Source organism: Ranitomeya variabilis, chromosome 1 (genome assembly GCF_051348905.1).
Source record: "Ranitomeya variabilis isolate aRanVar5 chromosome 1, aRanVar5.hap1, whole genome shotgun sequence".
Lineage (NCBI taxonomy): Eukaryota > Metazoa > Chordata > Amphibia > Anura > Dendrobatidae > Ranitomeya > Ranitomeya variabilis.
In genome coordinates, this window is record NC_135232.1 from 1,140,419,853 (window position 1) to 1,140,435,117 (window position 15,265).

Below are 15,265 nucleotides of genomic sequence, written 5' to 3' on the forward strand. Positions count from 1 at the left end.
TTGATTAATTGAGTTTGTGGACGGGTGTCTTTTATACAGGCAACGAGTTCAAATAGGTGCAATTAATACCGGTAATGAGTGCAGAGTAAGAGACTTTTTGATGAAACACTGACAGAATTCTTGCTGGATGGTAGGCGATCAAATACTTGTTTCATGCAATAAAATACAGTTTAACTATTTGAAAAGCATACAATGTGATTTTAAGGTTTTTATTTTTAGATTCTGTCTCTCACAGGTGAAGTGTACCTGCAATAAAAATTACTGACCTCTCCATTCTTTGTGGGTGGAAAACTTGCAAACTCGACAGTATATCAAATACTTATTTTCCTCATTGTTAGCGTTTTGCATTAGCATGGTGGTATGAATGTGAAATACTGTATATTGTTCTTTATTATGCTCTGGGATCTTTCTCCATACCCCAGAGCATAATAAACATAATATTCAAAAAATAATAAAAATCCTTATGCTCACCTTAATGCTCATGGTCCTCATCGGATCTTCATATCAGCATCAACAGCACTGACATCTTCAGGCCTCAGTCGCTAGGTCAGGGCTTCCAGATTTGCTAGGACTGGGTTCTGTGCATGATGTAATCTGTCTCTGCATGTGCCACAACTTTTGCAGGCCCATCTCAGAACCCACTCTACCGAGGAATAGCGAAAGCTGAAGGCAGGTGGAGGACACATCAGAGGAGGTAACACTAAAACAGTTCAGTCAGTTCAGTCAGTTCACTCCGTCTATTGAAAAAAGCTTACCTTGTCTTCACGAAAAGTTTTCAGCCTCTTTTGTTTAAATCCCAAAAAGTTCCCCACAGTGTGGCTATATAGACAAAATTTGTTTTCTCTATTCTTATTGATTACGGCTTCATTTATTTCAGTATTTTCTAAGAAAACTTAATTTCCAAGATTCAATGGGAAAAAAAGTTTACTTTAATGACAAAGGAGAAATGACCACGAACTATCACATTAATAATTTAATAATAGTGTTTGAGTCTCGGTTCATTTTAAAACATGTTGGAATATTTGATCTATCTGTACAAGAAGAAGATCAGCTTTTGATAGATAATAGTCAAATATTGTGGAAAAATGGCAAGGTGAGTATTATAATCTCTGTTTATGTATGATTTACTGATGAGCGAGTGGCATTGTTGCTCGGGTTTTCCCAAGTATGCTCCGGTGTCCTCTGAGTATTTTAGCATGCTTAGAGATTTAGTTTTTATCTCCACAACTACATGATTTGCGACTACTGGACAGACTGAATACATGTGAGAATTCCCTAACAAATAGGCAACCTCCACATGTACTCAGACTGGCTAACAGCCACAAATCATGCAGCTGTGTTGACAAAAAACTAAATCTCCGAGCACGCCGAAATACTCGGAGGACACCCGAGCATACTCGGAAAAACCCGAGCAACGAGTATACTTGCTCATCACTAGTATGATTGTTGTAATGTATATGGCTGAACATTCAATAAGTTATATGTTATCTGAATGGTTCCCTTTAATCCTTTTTCCCTGACATATTGCTAAATTCTGTTTTTGGGAAATAAATTATTCTTAAATATGAATTACCTTAAGAGTCTTGAAATTTGTATATTTTAATAAAAGTCTGAAGCTAGCTTCAAAGATGCAGATAGAGCAATACTGAAAATGGTTTTCTCTAAACTTAAAGGTGTGTTTTGATAGCTAAAATAATAAAGTTTTGCCTTTGGGACAATATATATTTCTTCCAAAATTTTCGTCCAACTTGTATATTTTAATGAAAGGCTGAATTCAGATGTGTAAAAGTCAGATTTCGGAACATAGTTTAAAAAATACAAACAGAAATATTTAAAACAGTTGTCAACAAACTTAAAGTGTAGGTTCAATACCTAAAATGTCCTTTATAAATAACTATTCTAACACCCTAAGCACCTTTATCATGTGCTTGTTTATAAAACACAATACACGTCTCCCTATCCAGCTTATCCCTAAATGTGTTTTATTTTTACTTCACTTCATGTAACTTTTCGTTTAAGGGGATTTTAAAACTGGATATTAGAGGAAGCAAACTATGTGCTCAATTTTCCAAAGCGTCTGTCACTCCTCATGGAACAGGACATCATCGAAGGGAGGTTTTACAATCACCACAATGATAACTAATAGTGTGACCAAAAGTTTGCATATCACACATATTCTGGGACTGATTTTTCATGACACGTTAAACTTCATGAAAATGATGACATTAATTCGATAACATCTTGTTTATTTATGTAAATTTGGATGAAAATTTTGCAAAATTTTTAATTTTAAAGCTGTGAATTTTTATGCATTTTTTATCAGAAAGCCACATGAAAGTAGTTAAAATGTTTCAGTTCCCATATTTTTAAATTACATCAGCATCATGTTGAAAGTGTTTTATTTTGTTAGGCTATTGGAACTTTAGTAGTAATTTTCATATTTTCAACAGAACTTATAAAATCTATTTTTTTCACAGACTTTTTCAGAAATGAATTGACCTTAAGTTATACCAATTGAAAAACTACACCCCTTAATTTAATTAAAACCATATTCAGGAAGTTTGTTAACACTTCATGTGGTTTACGGGAATTAATAAAAAGTAGAAACAAAATGAAAAATTACATTCTTTCCATTAAATTTTTGTTTTAACCTCATTTTTCATTTTTACAAGCTGTAATTAGAGAAAACGGGCTGAAAAATGTATTAAGCTATTTCTACTGAATGCGTCGATATCCCGTATGTGGTTTGGGTGTACTGTTAAGACATACGGCATCACACAGAATGGAAGGAATTCTATTTAAATTTTGGAGCACATTTTTGGCTGGAAAAGATTGCGGAAGCCTTGTCACATTTGTATTACCCCAGAAGTTCTAAAATGGCAGAAACCATCTTAAAGTTACATCCTCTTTTGAAAATTACACCCCAAAAGGTATTCAACCTTTTCGGACTCACAGATGCTTCACGAAAGCTCATTACATTAAGACGAGAAAATAAAAAATAACATTATTGACATAAAAATGTAGTTTTAGCCCCAATATTTTCCCTTTCACAAGGGTAGTAGACTTAAGTTGACCTCACATTTTGTAAGGCAATTTCTATTAAGTATGCAAATACCCAATTTGTAAAAAAGAAAAGTGCATAAAGCAATTTCTACTAAATGCGTCAATGCCAAATATGTGGTTGGAGTCTAGTATTTGGGCAAACAGTATGGCTAAGAAGGTAAGGCCTGCTGAATGACTTGTGGAGCACAATTGTGGCTTGAACAGATTCTGGTCACCTTGTAGAGCCCTAAAAACAGGAAAGTACAAGGTATTTATCTTAGGGTGCAAGGACCTTTTCGGACTCAGAGGTGCTTTGCAAAGGTTTATAAAATTGGGACGTGAAAATGAAAAGTTATGGGTTTTTTTCACAAAAATGTTATTTTAGCACCATATTTTTCTCTTTCCCAAGAGTAATAGACAACATGAGAAGATGCAATTTGTAAATCAATGTCTTCTCAGTACAACAATACAACATTTGTGGTTTTTAACTACTGTTTGGTCACACAGCAGGGCTCTGAAGGGAAGCTGTGCAATTAGACTCTAGGAGCATAGTTATGGCTGCAATATATTGTGGACACCATGTGGCATTGTTAATACCCCCAAGGTGCCAGAATAGCAGAAACCACCCATAAATTACCCCATTTCGGAACTTACACACTTCAAGGCTTTTATGTGACCTTTTTGGTCTTCATACAATTTTATAACATCGAAATTCATGAATAAAAAATTTCATTTTTCCACCAAAAATGATGCTTTAGCCATAATTTTTTATTTTTCATAAAAGGTTGCAGTAGTAGTCCCCTTCTTCTATTAAGCAGTTAATTTCCATTTCAATTGACAGCGGCATCAGAGGGGTTAAATACCCAAACATTGACACTAATGCAGATCGCAGACATTAATGCAGGGAGTCATCTATGCTCTGTAACTCCCATCCATTGATGATTTTTTCCAGCTCTGCTTGTGAGAAGGCCCGGTCATCGTGCCGCACATATACGGCGAATGTCAAGAAGAGTTTAAAGTATAGTATTTATGTTTGCATTCCATGTTATGTTCAGATTTCTAATTTCCAATATTTTTTTTCATTCTTTCTCCTATTATCACTTAAGGTGGATGTTGGTTTTCTTAGCCAAGAGACTTGGCTTAAAGACAACCATTTTAGATAGGTAAAGTGGGGGGTTGGATCCTGTGATCCTCACTGATCTGTTAAAATACCTATCTTAAATCTGCAGCTTTTGCATGAGTTGTGTGCACACAGTGGTGCATAGGCTCAAACTTTGATTGATGGAAGTCTCAGATACACCTTAAAATATGTTGCTCATTTAAAGATATTGTCAAAAATTTACATATTGATGAGCTATCGATAGGTCATCAATATGTAATCAGTGGGGATACAACATCTGGCACCCCCCACTGAACAGCTCATACCTGCTCGTGCAACAGATAAATGAATGTAACCAATGGATGAAGCTGAATTTATTTTTCTAATTAAAAATGCATAAAAAATTTCATATATTAAATATTTTATTTTTAGCTTCAACAATGAGAAAATAAATATATTGTACTAAAAATGTGATCATTCATGTTTTAGGTTCCAGTCTCTAAGTGCACTGAGGACTGTCCACCAGGTTATCGAAGGATCCTAATGAACGGAAGCCATAAGTGCTGCTTCGAATGTCTGCAGTGTTCTGATGGGGAAATATCTAATGAGACAGGTATTTACTACTTTTTCATTCAAGGATAATTTGCTTATATTACAAGTATTCTGATCTTTATATTTTGCTCAGAAGTTTATTTCATTTTATATTTTTTTACTCTATAAATAAGTACATTTAGTATACTGTCTTCTTTTTGTGAATATCTGATTGGTTAAATTGTGTATTTGTGCCATTGGCTGCGGAAATGGGGAGTTTGACAGCTGCCAGAAGAGAATTGGTAATAGGTTATGATGTCTTCAGGAGATTAATGATCTTGATCACAAAGGGTTTCACCACCAATGGGCTCGAGATGGAAGATGGCCCAAGTAGACATGTGGTGCTTTTAGCTGGACTTGCATTTCAGGGTGCACATTCAGTTGAAATGTACAGCGATAGATATAGAAGAAACCGGTCTATCAGAGACCAGCAGCTGACGTTGGTGCTCCCGTCAAGGGTTGCACACAATGTTACTGCCATGTGCTGTCCCACTCTATTGAGCAGGTTATGGAGCAGGACGAGAGCGCTGCTTATTGACTAGGAGAATCAAGCATTGGAGAATAGCGCCAGGACAAGGTACATTATTTAAAAAAGGACCATGATAAGGGACATTATTAAAGAAAAGGGCCAGGATGGGGAATGGGGACATTTTTAGAGGATGAGGGACATTATTTAAGGATTGTTAATGGACATTATTACATGATCGGTATAAAGTAGGGCAACATTATTACAGAATGGAGGACAGTACTAAAGAATAGGAAACAGTATGGTGGGCTTTATTACAGGATTGGGGTCAAGATAACGGACCTTTTCACAGGATAAGGGCCAGGATGGGGACAGTACTACTGGATAGGAGTGAGGATGGGGAACATTAATACAGGATGGAGGCCTGGACAGATGACATTATTATAGGACAGCAGACAGTATTACAAGATGAGGGGCATTATTACAGAATGGGGACAGGATGGGACACAGCATTACGACATAGGGGACAGGATTTCAGACATTATTAAAAGATTGAGGCCAAGATGTTGCACATAATTTCAGGATACAGTCCAGGATGAGGGACATTTCTACCGAATGAAGGCCAAGATGTACGACATTATTACTTATTATTACTGGATAGGGACCAGAATAGAGAAAATTATTACAGGATGAGGCCAGGAACGAAAACATTATTAAGCCTTGTGGTTCAGGATGGGGGGGGGGGGGGGGCATTATAAAATTATTGCAAAATTTGGACCAGGTTGGGGATATTATTACAGCATGAGAGCCAGAATGAGGGACATTTTTTATTAATTATGGCAGACCGGAGGGGACACAATTGCAGTAAATAAGATATTATTACAGGATGGGGGGAATTAATATAGGAAAGGAGCCACATTGGAATACATTATTACAGGGGAGACATTTTTATAGGATGGGGAACATTCTGAAATGATAAGGACCAGGATAGGGGACATTATTACTTGATGGGGCAAGAATTGGTTTAGGTCTTTCCATAAATTATCTATTGGATTCAGGTCAATTGATTGGCTGGGCTATTGTAACAGCTTTATTTTCTTTCTCTTAAACCAATTGAGAGTTCCATTGACTGTGTGTTTGGGAGTATTGTCTTGCTGAAATTTCCACCTTGTTTCATCTGTATCATACTGGTAGATGGAAGATGGTTATTCTCAAGAATGTCTCCATACATTGGTCCATTCAGCTTTCCCTTAAATATAGGAAGTTTGCTAGTGCTCTATGCTGAAAAATATCCCCACACCATGATGTTCCAACCTTAAACTTTATTGTTTATGATGTGTGTCTATGCTGTGATATACAGTACCTTTTGGCCTCCAAACATGGTGTGTATTATGGCATCCATAGAGTTCAGTTTTGGTCTCATCTGACCAGACTACATTCTCCCAGTAATTCACAGATTTGTTTAAATGCTCCTGAGCAAACTTTAAACATTCTTGAATATGCTTTTTGTTCAGCCATGGAGTCTTACCTGGTGAGCATGCATAAAGGCCATGAAGTTCAAATATATTGATTAGTGTTTTATTTGAAACAATTGTACCTGCTGTTTTCTGGTTTTTCTTTAGCTCTTCACAGGTGGTCCTAGGCTCTTGAACATTTCTTTTGACAATTCTTTTTACTACTGTCATGCATATGAGTTTGAACTACTGAGCCTGTGGTTTGTGGTTGTCTTATCTGTCCACCAAGCCACAGAGGATTCACCTTTTTTCAGGGTGGTTAGTTTTTAATAACCTTGGTTCAGTTTTTTTAGTGTAACAGGTGTTTTCATTTACTCATTTGTTTGCTCTATCACCTTTCTGGTGTGGCTTTATATACTTTCCCCTGTAGGTGTTTACTGCTGGTCATAGTCTCGTTTGGATGTCAGACATACTGCTGTAGTTTAAGTAAGTCAGTAAAAGACCAGCTAGGGTTTGTCTCTCTGCTGTTTATGCTCTTTACCTGCACTTAGCTTCTGTTTAATTTTAGGAATTTGGCAGAATTTTTTCTAACAGTATGTGTTTATTAATGATGAGCAAGCACTAAAATGCTCGAGTGCTCCTTACCTGAACCAGCAGGTAGGATGCTCAGATGGACTTGACTCAAGGAATGAGTATAATAAAAGTCAATAGGAAACTTGAGAATTTTTTTGGCAGAACCTCCCAAGAAATCTAAGGAGGAAGGAAAATTGCTAAAATGGATGGAAACAGAGCTCAAATGGATTGGGAACAGCATTGGGAAGGTGCCTGGGTGCATCTCTGACTGTCGCTGCTGGGAACAATGTTGTCAGAGTATTATGCCCTTTTTTAGTGACAATAAAACATCAAAACCCAAAGAGAAAATTAATTTTACAGGAAAAGAGGTTAGAAAACATTCTTTTTTGTATATGGAAATTAAAAAAGAAAAAAAAACCTCCTCCACCCCTTAGGCTATGCATTTCTGCACTTTCTTATTCCTTTGAAAGGTGAAAAAACTTTCACAGGTAAATTTAATTTTAAAATGTTACTACTTTACCTGGGCATGTGGTGTGTGTTACAAGGTCAGACACATCCTGTATAATTTATGAAGGACGGACTCTGAAACTCACAAAGCCTATGCAAGCAATGCAAGAACTGCCAAAAATTAGAAGGAAAGGGGACTCCAATACACCCTGTATTAGACATGAAGGACACATTCTGTTAAAATTGTTAGTTAGCGGGACTCCTAGACGCATAAAGCATATGAACTAATTGTAAAGGCGGCCAGACATGAGGAGAGACACCCTGTAAGACACATAGTGGATTGTCACAGAATAATTTTTCCCATAATTAAGAAATGGGACTCCTAGACTGGTAATGCCTATGCACTAAGTGGAAGGCCTAGCAAAAAATTAAAGGATGGACTGCAATACTCACTAGAAGACATGTAGAGGATGGCTTCAGAATAATTTTTTGACAATTTTAAAAAGATTGTGATGAGGCCCTCTCCCACAGCTACTGCTTTGAGCCACGTAACATTTTCCGAATGTTTATCTAAAGATGACCACAAGCAGCCTGAATTTGTCAATTAATTCATGCAAATCAGTTATCATTTTGTGGACTGTGAAAGAGATTTATGTGGCCCCCAAAAAAGGAGGTCCTACTCATGTAAGAATTATGTGGTAAGTAACTACCCATGGCTATTTTCTCTGAGACTCATGTCCAGAGAGAGAATTTTAAAAACAGTGGGACTCATGCACTGCTAAAGCCTGTGCATTTAGTGCAGGCCCCAGCAACAATATAAAGGGGCAATTGCAATATATCCTTGAAGAAATGAAGAAGATGCCTTCAGAATAAATCTTTTGACAATTTTGAAAAGAGTAGGACTCTTACACTGGTAAAGCCTTGCATAACTTTAAAATCTTGGAACACACATAGAGGATGGCATCAGAATACATTTTTGGGAACTTTTAAGAAGAGTGGAACTCCTACACTAGTAAAGCCTATGCACTAAGTGCAAGGGCCGTAAAAAACTAGGGTGGACTGCAATACCCCCTGGAAGAAACGTATGGGAGAGCCTCAGAAAACATATTTTCAAATTTAAAGGAGTGGGACTACTAGACTGGAAAAGTATATGCACTAATTGAAAGGCCTAGCAACATTTTAAAGGAGGTACTGCACTAAATCCTGGAAGACACATAGAGGATGGGTTCAGAATACATTGTTTGACAATTTTAAAAAGATTGTGACTTTTATATTTTACAAAGATTATGACTTTTAAATATTAAAACAATTGTGATGTGACCCTTTGCCACAATTACTGCTTTTGGGCCACGTTAGATTATGCCTTCTTTTGTGAATGCCTATTTACGGATGACCAAAAACAGTCAGAATTTTTCAATTCATGAAATGCAGCTATCAAGTTGTGGACTGTATAAAAGAAAGAAAGACAGAAAGAAAGAAAGAATGTGTAACATGTGCACATCAACCAAGACCCCCAATTATAAAAGTAAGTCAAAGACTCACCTTTAGTGGTTGTGCATCCAGGCACAATCCAGTGGTAAACGTGTGAATCAATGGGGCTGCTGCTCCACTGGCTGGATCCCTCACAGGATCCAGAACATGTTGAAGAGGGAAGTTTTTTGTTGAGGTAATTTTATAGCCCACGAGCGTCCAGTCCTGACCGAGAATTGTAGGTTTTAAACATATTATTTACTACTCGTTTTGGAGCAGTTCCTGCTCCTTCTTCAGGCAAGCATATATCACGTGTGATGGTTACAACTATTATATACAATGCAGTGATTATTGGCTAAAAAATCAAATGCTGGACGCAACAGGTGGTAATCCAAATATGTAAACGGACCTCGTCTCCTTTCTTGGTCACCAGCAAATACCATAACCCTGTATGAATAATACCAAGCCTCTGACGAGCTGTATTGATTTAAAAAACTCTTATGCTAGAACCACTGAAATATCCTATAAAATCAATTATTACAAAAGTATTACAGGTAAATTTAAGCAAAGGACACAGGGAAAAAATTAGAGTCAGGAAAGCATCACTAGTTAACAGTAGTTGACTGGTAGAAATCGGGTTCATAAGGTAAACAGGCCTTGCTGTACACTATAATGGGATGCCTGACTGTGATGCAACTTCCGGTGCTCGCGTAGCGCGCGCATGCGCCATATTCTATGTCTGTGATTGGAAACAGCTGATGCTTATGCTATATATTTTTGCACTGACACACATGTAGCCACGGCCCCCCAAAGAAGCCTATGCAAAACGCCAAAAAAAGGGGCTGGCTGTCAGGACAAATCACAGTGACTGACATGGGTAAGGATCAGTCTGTGACCTTAGACTATAATGTCCATTACCTATAGGTACATTATAGTGTACAGCAAGGCCTGTTTACTTTATGAACCTGATCCTACCAGTCAACTACTGTTAACTAGAGATGCTTTCCTGGCTCTAATTTTTTCACTGTGTCCTTCGCTTAAATTTACCTGTAATATTTTTGTGATAATTGATTTTATAAGATATTTTGTGACTCACATTACATCTTTGTACTAATAAAAATACTTTTTTGTACATACTTTATGACAGACTTTATGACTTCAATTTTTTTGAATTGTTCATATATTTATGGGAGTTCTGTCCTTTTATCATTTGGAGATGGCTGTCTCTCTATGTATAGAGTATCTCTGCTCTGAATTAATTATCTAAGGTGATGAAAAAGCAAGAACTTGACTTCAATGAAACTAAAGCTGTTGACGTGTTGAGTAAAGGCTATGTGGAAAGTTAAGATCTTATCACCATTTCTGTAAATAAAATTGAAGAAACACCAAAAAAGCATTCACTGTAAGTACTGAAGAGCAGAGGGTCAGAGCAGTTCAGTTGAAGAGAATGATTGGCAGTGAGTCATTGGACTCGTCCCTGAAGCAGAGGAAATAAGCCTGCAGGAATTTCTTGGAAAATCACTGTCCGTGGCCATTTTCTTCAAGACTCATGTCGAGAGAGAGAATTTTAAAAACAGTGGTACACCTGCACTTAGTGCACGGCCTGGCAAAAATTTAAAGGAGGGATCCAGAGAGAGAGTTTTAAAAACAGTGGTACACCTGCACTGCTAATGCCTATGCACTTAGTGCAAAAATTTAAAGGAGGGATTGCTATACACTCTGGGAGAGATTTAGAGGAGGGCCTCAGAATTTTTAACAGTTGTACAAGATTGTACAGAGACATATTGTCGGCTGTGGAAGAAATTTATCCAACCATAAGGATCACTCATTTCCATCAGATGATACTGACACGAGACAACGAGAAATAGAACAAGATGGTAAAAAGCAAAAACATGCCATGAATGAAACAAAAGCTGTTGACATGCTGAGTGAAGTCTATGTTAAAAGTGAAAATGTTATCATCATTTCTGTATTAAAAATTGAAGAAACACCGCAAAACAACAAAGGGATGGATAAGACTGCATTCAATGTAACTGGTGAAGAGCAGAGGGTCAGAGAGGTCAGTTAAAAGTAGTGACTTGCAGTGATTCAGGATATCATCCCCAGAAGAGGACCGGACCTAAGTGTGCATGGAGAGTCACTGTCCGTGGCCATTTTTCTCTTAAAATCATGTCCAGAGGGGGAATTTTAAAAACAGTGGGGGTCCTACACTGCTCAAGCCTATGCACTTAGTGCAAGTTCCAGAAAAATGTAAAAGGGGGATTGCAATACACCCTGAAAGACATGTGGAGGAGGGCCTCAAAATAAATTTTATGACAATTTTAAAAAGAGTGGGACTCCTACACTGGCAAAGCTTATGCACTAAGTGCAAAACCTAGCATAAGTTTAATAGAAGGATTGCAATGTAACCTGGGAGACACACAGAGGAGGTCTCAGAATTATTATTTTTTTGTAAATTTTCTAAAGAGTAGTACTTTTGGCTATTGGCTACGGCATTACAGTGATTGTCAGGCAATCTCCACATGTTTAGTGACTGAAAAGCAGCCACAAACATACGGGATGGGGACTCGAGTACCACGCCATACTCGGCCGAATACCGCGAAGCTCAAACAAGTATCAAGCATTAAAGAGTATGCACGCTCATCAATGGTATTTGTTCCTTTATTTTGTACTTTATAGTATGTTTCACTCACTCTGGGATCACTTTCTATTTCTGCATACTTTCCCTGTTGTATGTTATTTGGACTCTGCTCTGCTCTCCGCTTATTTAGGAGGAAAATGAAGCCCTCAACGGCCTTTTAGGCAGCATAGGTCTGTGGTTAGATCTATAACAGATCACACAATGGAATCACTAGGGACTGCAGGGTCAAGATTTCTAGTCTGTGCAGGAACCAGCAGGATCAGTTGCAGTTTTTAGTGTGTTAACTATTTTACCGAGTGACTTGTTACACTACCATAACAAATATATGGTCATGGCAAGGAGGTATTTATCCCCTGTTTGCGGTTTATAATTGGTAGGTTAGTTCTGGTATAACAGACAGGGTCTATAACAATATGGTGATATTTGTTATTTTGCAACTATTATTTACAACTATTGCTTAGAAAATAATACCATTTACATGTTTTCTATGAGATTTGCATATTTTTCATTTTATCGATAGTCATCTGATAAACATACTAGGGAGGGTCCAGTTCCATAATTTGCAACAGGACCTTTAGTCCTGTAGTTGCACCACTGGATGTCATTCATTCTACACATTAATGCATTTACTGGATTGTTTTTTAGTCTAATGATCGCTTCGCCCAACTTCTTATTTTGAAGTGGAGAACTATGAATCTAAGTGTAAATGTCAGATTTATTTATATTCTACCTGAACATGTGATATGCATTAGCACTTCTTCGAATTTCCAACAATAGTCAATAATGACAAATCAAGAAACATCTTACTGTTATTTATGCCATGTATTTAAAAAAAATGTCTATCTTGACTAAAAGACCAAACACTTTTTTTTTTCTCCTGGGTTAAAGTTACTAATCTCTATGTACAGGATCCTATAGTTACCAGAAATGCCATAAGTATAAGTTACGTACAAAGGACTTCTAGATCTCTACAAAGTGTAAAAATTTCAATCTTTTAAAAAATTCTCAAAAACTGTACTGTTGGAGAAAGAAAAAACATATGAATCTAGAATGCTACAGGCACCCATACAACTGTTTATTATGTTGGTTGGAGCCCAAGTCTAAATTTTGAAACATGGACCACATGACTCTGGTTATAATTATTATTATTTATTATTATATCGCCATTTATTCCATGGTGCTTTACATGTGAGGAGGGGTATACATAATAAAAAAACAAGTACAATAATCTTAAACAATACAAGTCACAACTGATATAGGAGGAAAGAGGACCCTGCCCGCGAGGGCTCACAATTTACAAGGCATGGGTGAGGATACAGTAGGTGAGGATAGAGCTGGTCGTGCAGTGGTTTGGTCGATCGGTGGTTACTGCAGGTTGTAGGCTTGTCAGAAGAGGTAGGTCTTCAATTTCCTTTTGAAGGTTTCCACGGTAGTCGAGTCTGATATGTTGGGGTAGATAGTTCCAGATTAGGGGGATGAGTGGGAGAAATATTGTATGCAATTTTGGGAAGAGGAGATAAGAGGGGAGTAGAGAAGGAGATCTTGTGAGGGTGAGAGGTTGCATGCAAGTAAGTTCTGCGAGATGAGGTGACAGATGTAAGGAGGAAATAAGTTGTGGATGGCTTTGAATGCCATGATTAGGGTTTTGAACTGGAGTCTCTGGGTAATGGGAGCCAGTGAAGGGATTGACATAGGGGAGAGGCCGGGGAATAGCAGGGGGACAGAGTTTAGAATAGATTGGAGGGGTGTGAGAGTCAGTTTTTTTAAGTATTTAAACAAATATGTTAGAACTTGGTGGCTTTGTTGCATTTATCAGGACACATCTTACTGCTCTTTATGCCATCTATTTATTGCATAAGCAATATATCTCTATGTTGCCAGATTCTCTAGTGACAGAAATAGCAAATGCATTCGTCATGCATAAAGAATCTTTAGGTCTGTAAAAAGTCTAAAATCTTCCATTTTTAAATAAAATTCATAAAACTGTAATTTTGTACATTATATATTTTTATATTATTCTTTTAGACAAGCGATCGTGCATCAGGTGTCCAAGAGAACATTGGCCAAATGACAACAATCAATGTGCACCAAAGGAGACAGAATTTTTATCATATACCAATGACTCAATAACACTTATAATAACTATCATTGTTATTTTTCTTTTTCTCAAAACTTCATTTATTTTTAGCATCTTCACTTTATTTAGAGATACACCAGTCGTAAAAGCATCTAACCAAAGCTTAAGCTTCCTCCTACTTGTCTCCATTATGTTAAGCTTCCTCTGTATATTTTTGTTCCTTGGTCGCCCTACAAGAGTCACGTGTATGCTTCGTCAGACTTTATTTGGGATCATCTTCTCAGTAGCCATTTCCTCTATTCTGGCTAAGACAATTATGGTCTACACGGCATTCAAAGCCTCCAAACCTGGAAGCAAATGTCAAAAATTTAATGGACTAAAGATCACCAACTGTTTAGTCTTTGTTTGTACATTTGTCCAAGTTGTACTTTGCATTATCTGGTTATCTACTGCACCGCCATTTCCAGAAAATAACTTTGACTTGTATGCAGACAAAATTGTTCTTCAGTGTAATGAAGGCTCAATAATAGCATTTGCCATTATTCTGGGGTACTTGGGTTTACTTGCCGCACTGAGTTTCTTCGTTGCTTTTCTGTCGAGAAATTTGCCAGATAGTTTCAATGAAGCTAAATACATCACTTTCAGCATGTTGGTTGTCTGCAGTGTCTGGGTAGCTTTTATTCCGGCATATTTAAGTGTAACTGGAAAAAGTTCAGTTCTTGTAGAGATATTTGCTATATTGTCTTCTAGTGTTGGCATTTTGGCCTGTATATTTTTCCCTAAATGTTATATTATTATCCTGAGACCAGACTTAAATTCAAAGGACAATTTGTTAAAGAAAAAGCCTAAATATAATAGTGATAATATAACCACATGAATCATGCTTAGCAATGTAATGCATTCAGATATTTACAATGTGTAGCTTCTTTATTTCCATAATGATTCAATTTCTATTTTAGATCTTTGTTAGAATTCTGTGTGGAATCATTGGTTCAGAATTTTTTTAAATTGAAAACCTTTAAAAATACATCCAATAAATATTTTAGACACCTGATGAACTTACTCCAGTATTGTAGGCAAATCTTTGTTTTTAAAATGTTGATATACGGCAAATACGTTTATGCCCAAAATTTACAAAAGTATTCTAATTCTGATTAATTTAGTGGCTAAACAGAAAAAAAAAAGAATTATGTTTCCAAGCTATAGAGTACCTATGCTCATCTTCAGGCTCATTTACAAATGAATTAATGAGGCAAGAGCACAACATTTAAGGGATATTACAATGAGACATTTGTGCATAGGGTGGATAGGATGATGCTTCCTAAAGATAAGCCAGGTAAATCAAATTAAGGTTTCAGTTGCAAATAGAGAGGTAGTGGAAATGATAGCTTAGAAATATGGAGTC

The 15,265-nt window shown here is 36.9% G+C and overlaps 1 protein-coding gene across 1 annotated transcript; it reads left to right on the forward strand.

The window, feature by feature from the left end:
* Positions 1–8,248: 8,248 nt before the first annotated feature.
* Positions 8,249–14,737, forward strand: LOC143800649 (vomeronasal type-2 receptor 26-like). The gene is made up of 2 exons (XM_077281202.1): positions 8,249–8,370; positions 13,972–14,737. The coding sequence occupies exons 1-2, from the start codon at positions 8,249–8,251 to the stop codon at positions 14,735–14,737; spliced, it is 888 nt and encodes a 295-aa protein (XP_077137317.1).
* The last annotated feature ends 528 nt before the right edge of the window (positions 14,738–15,265 follow it).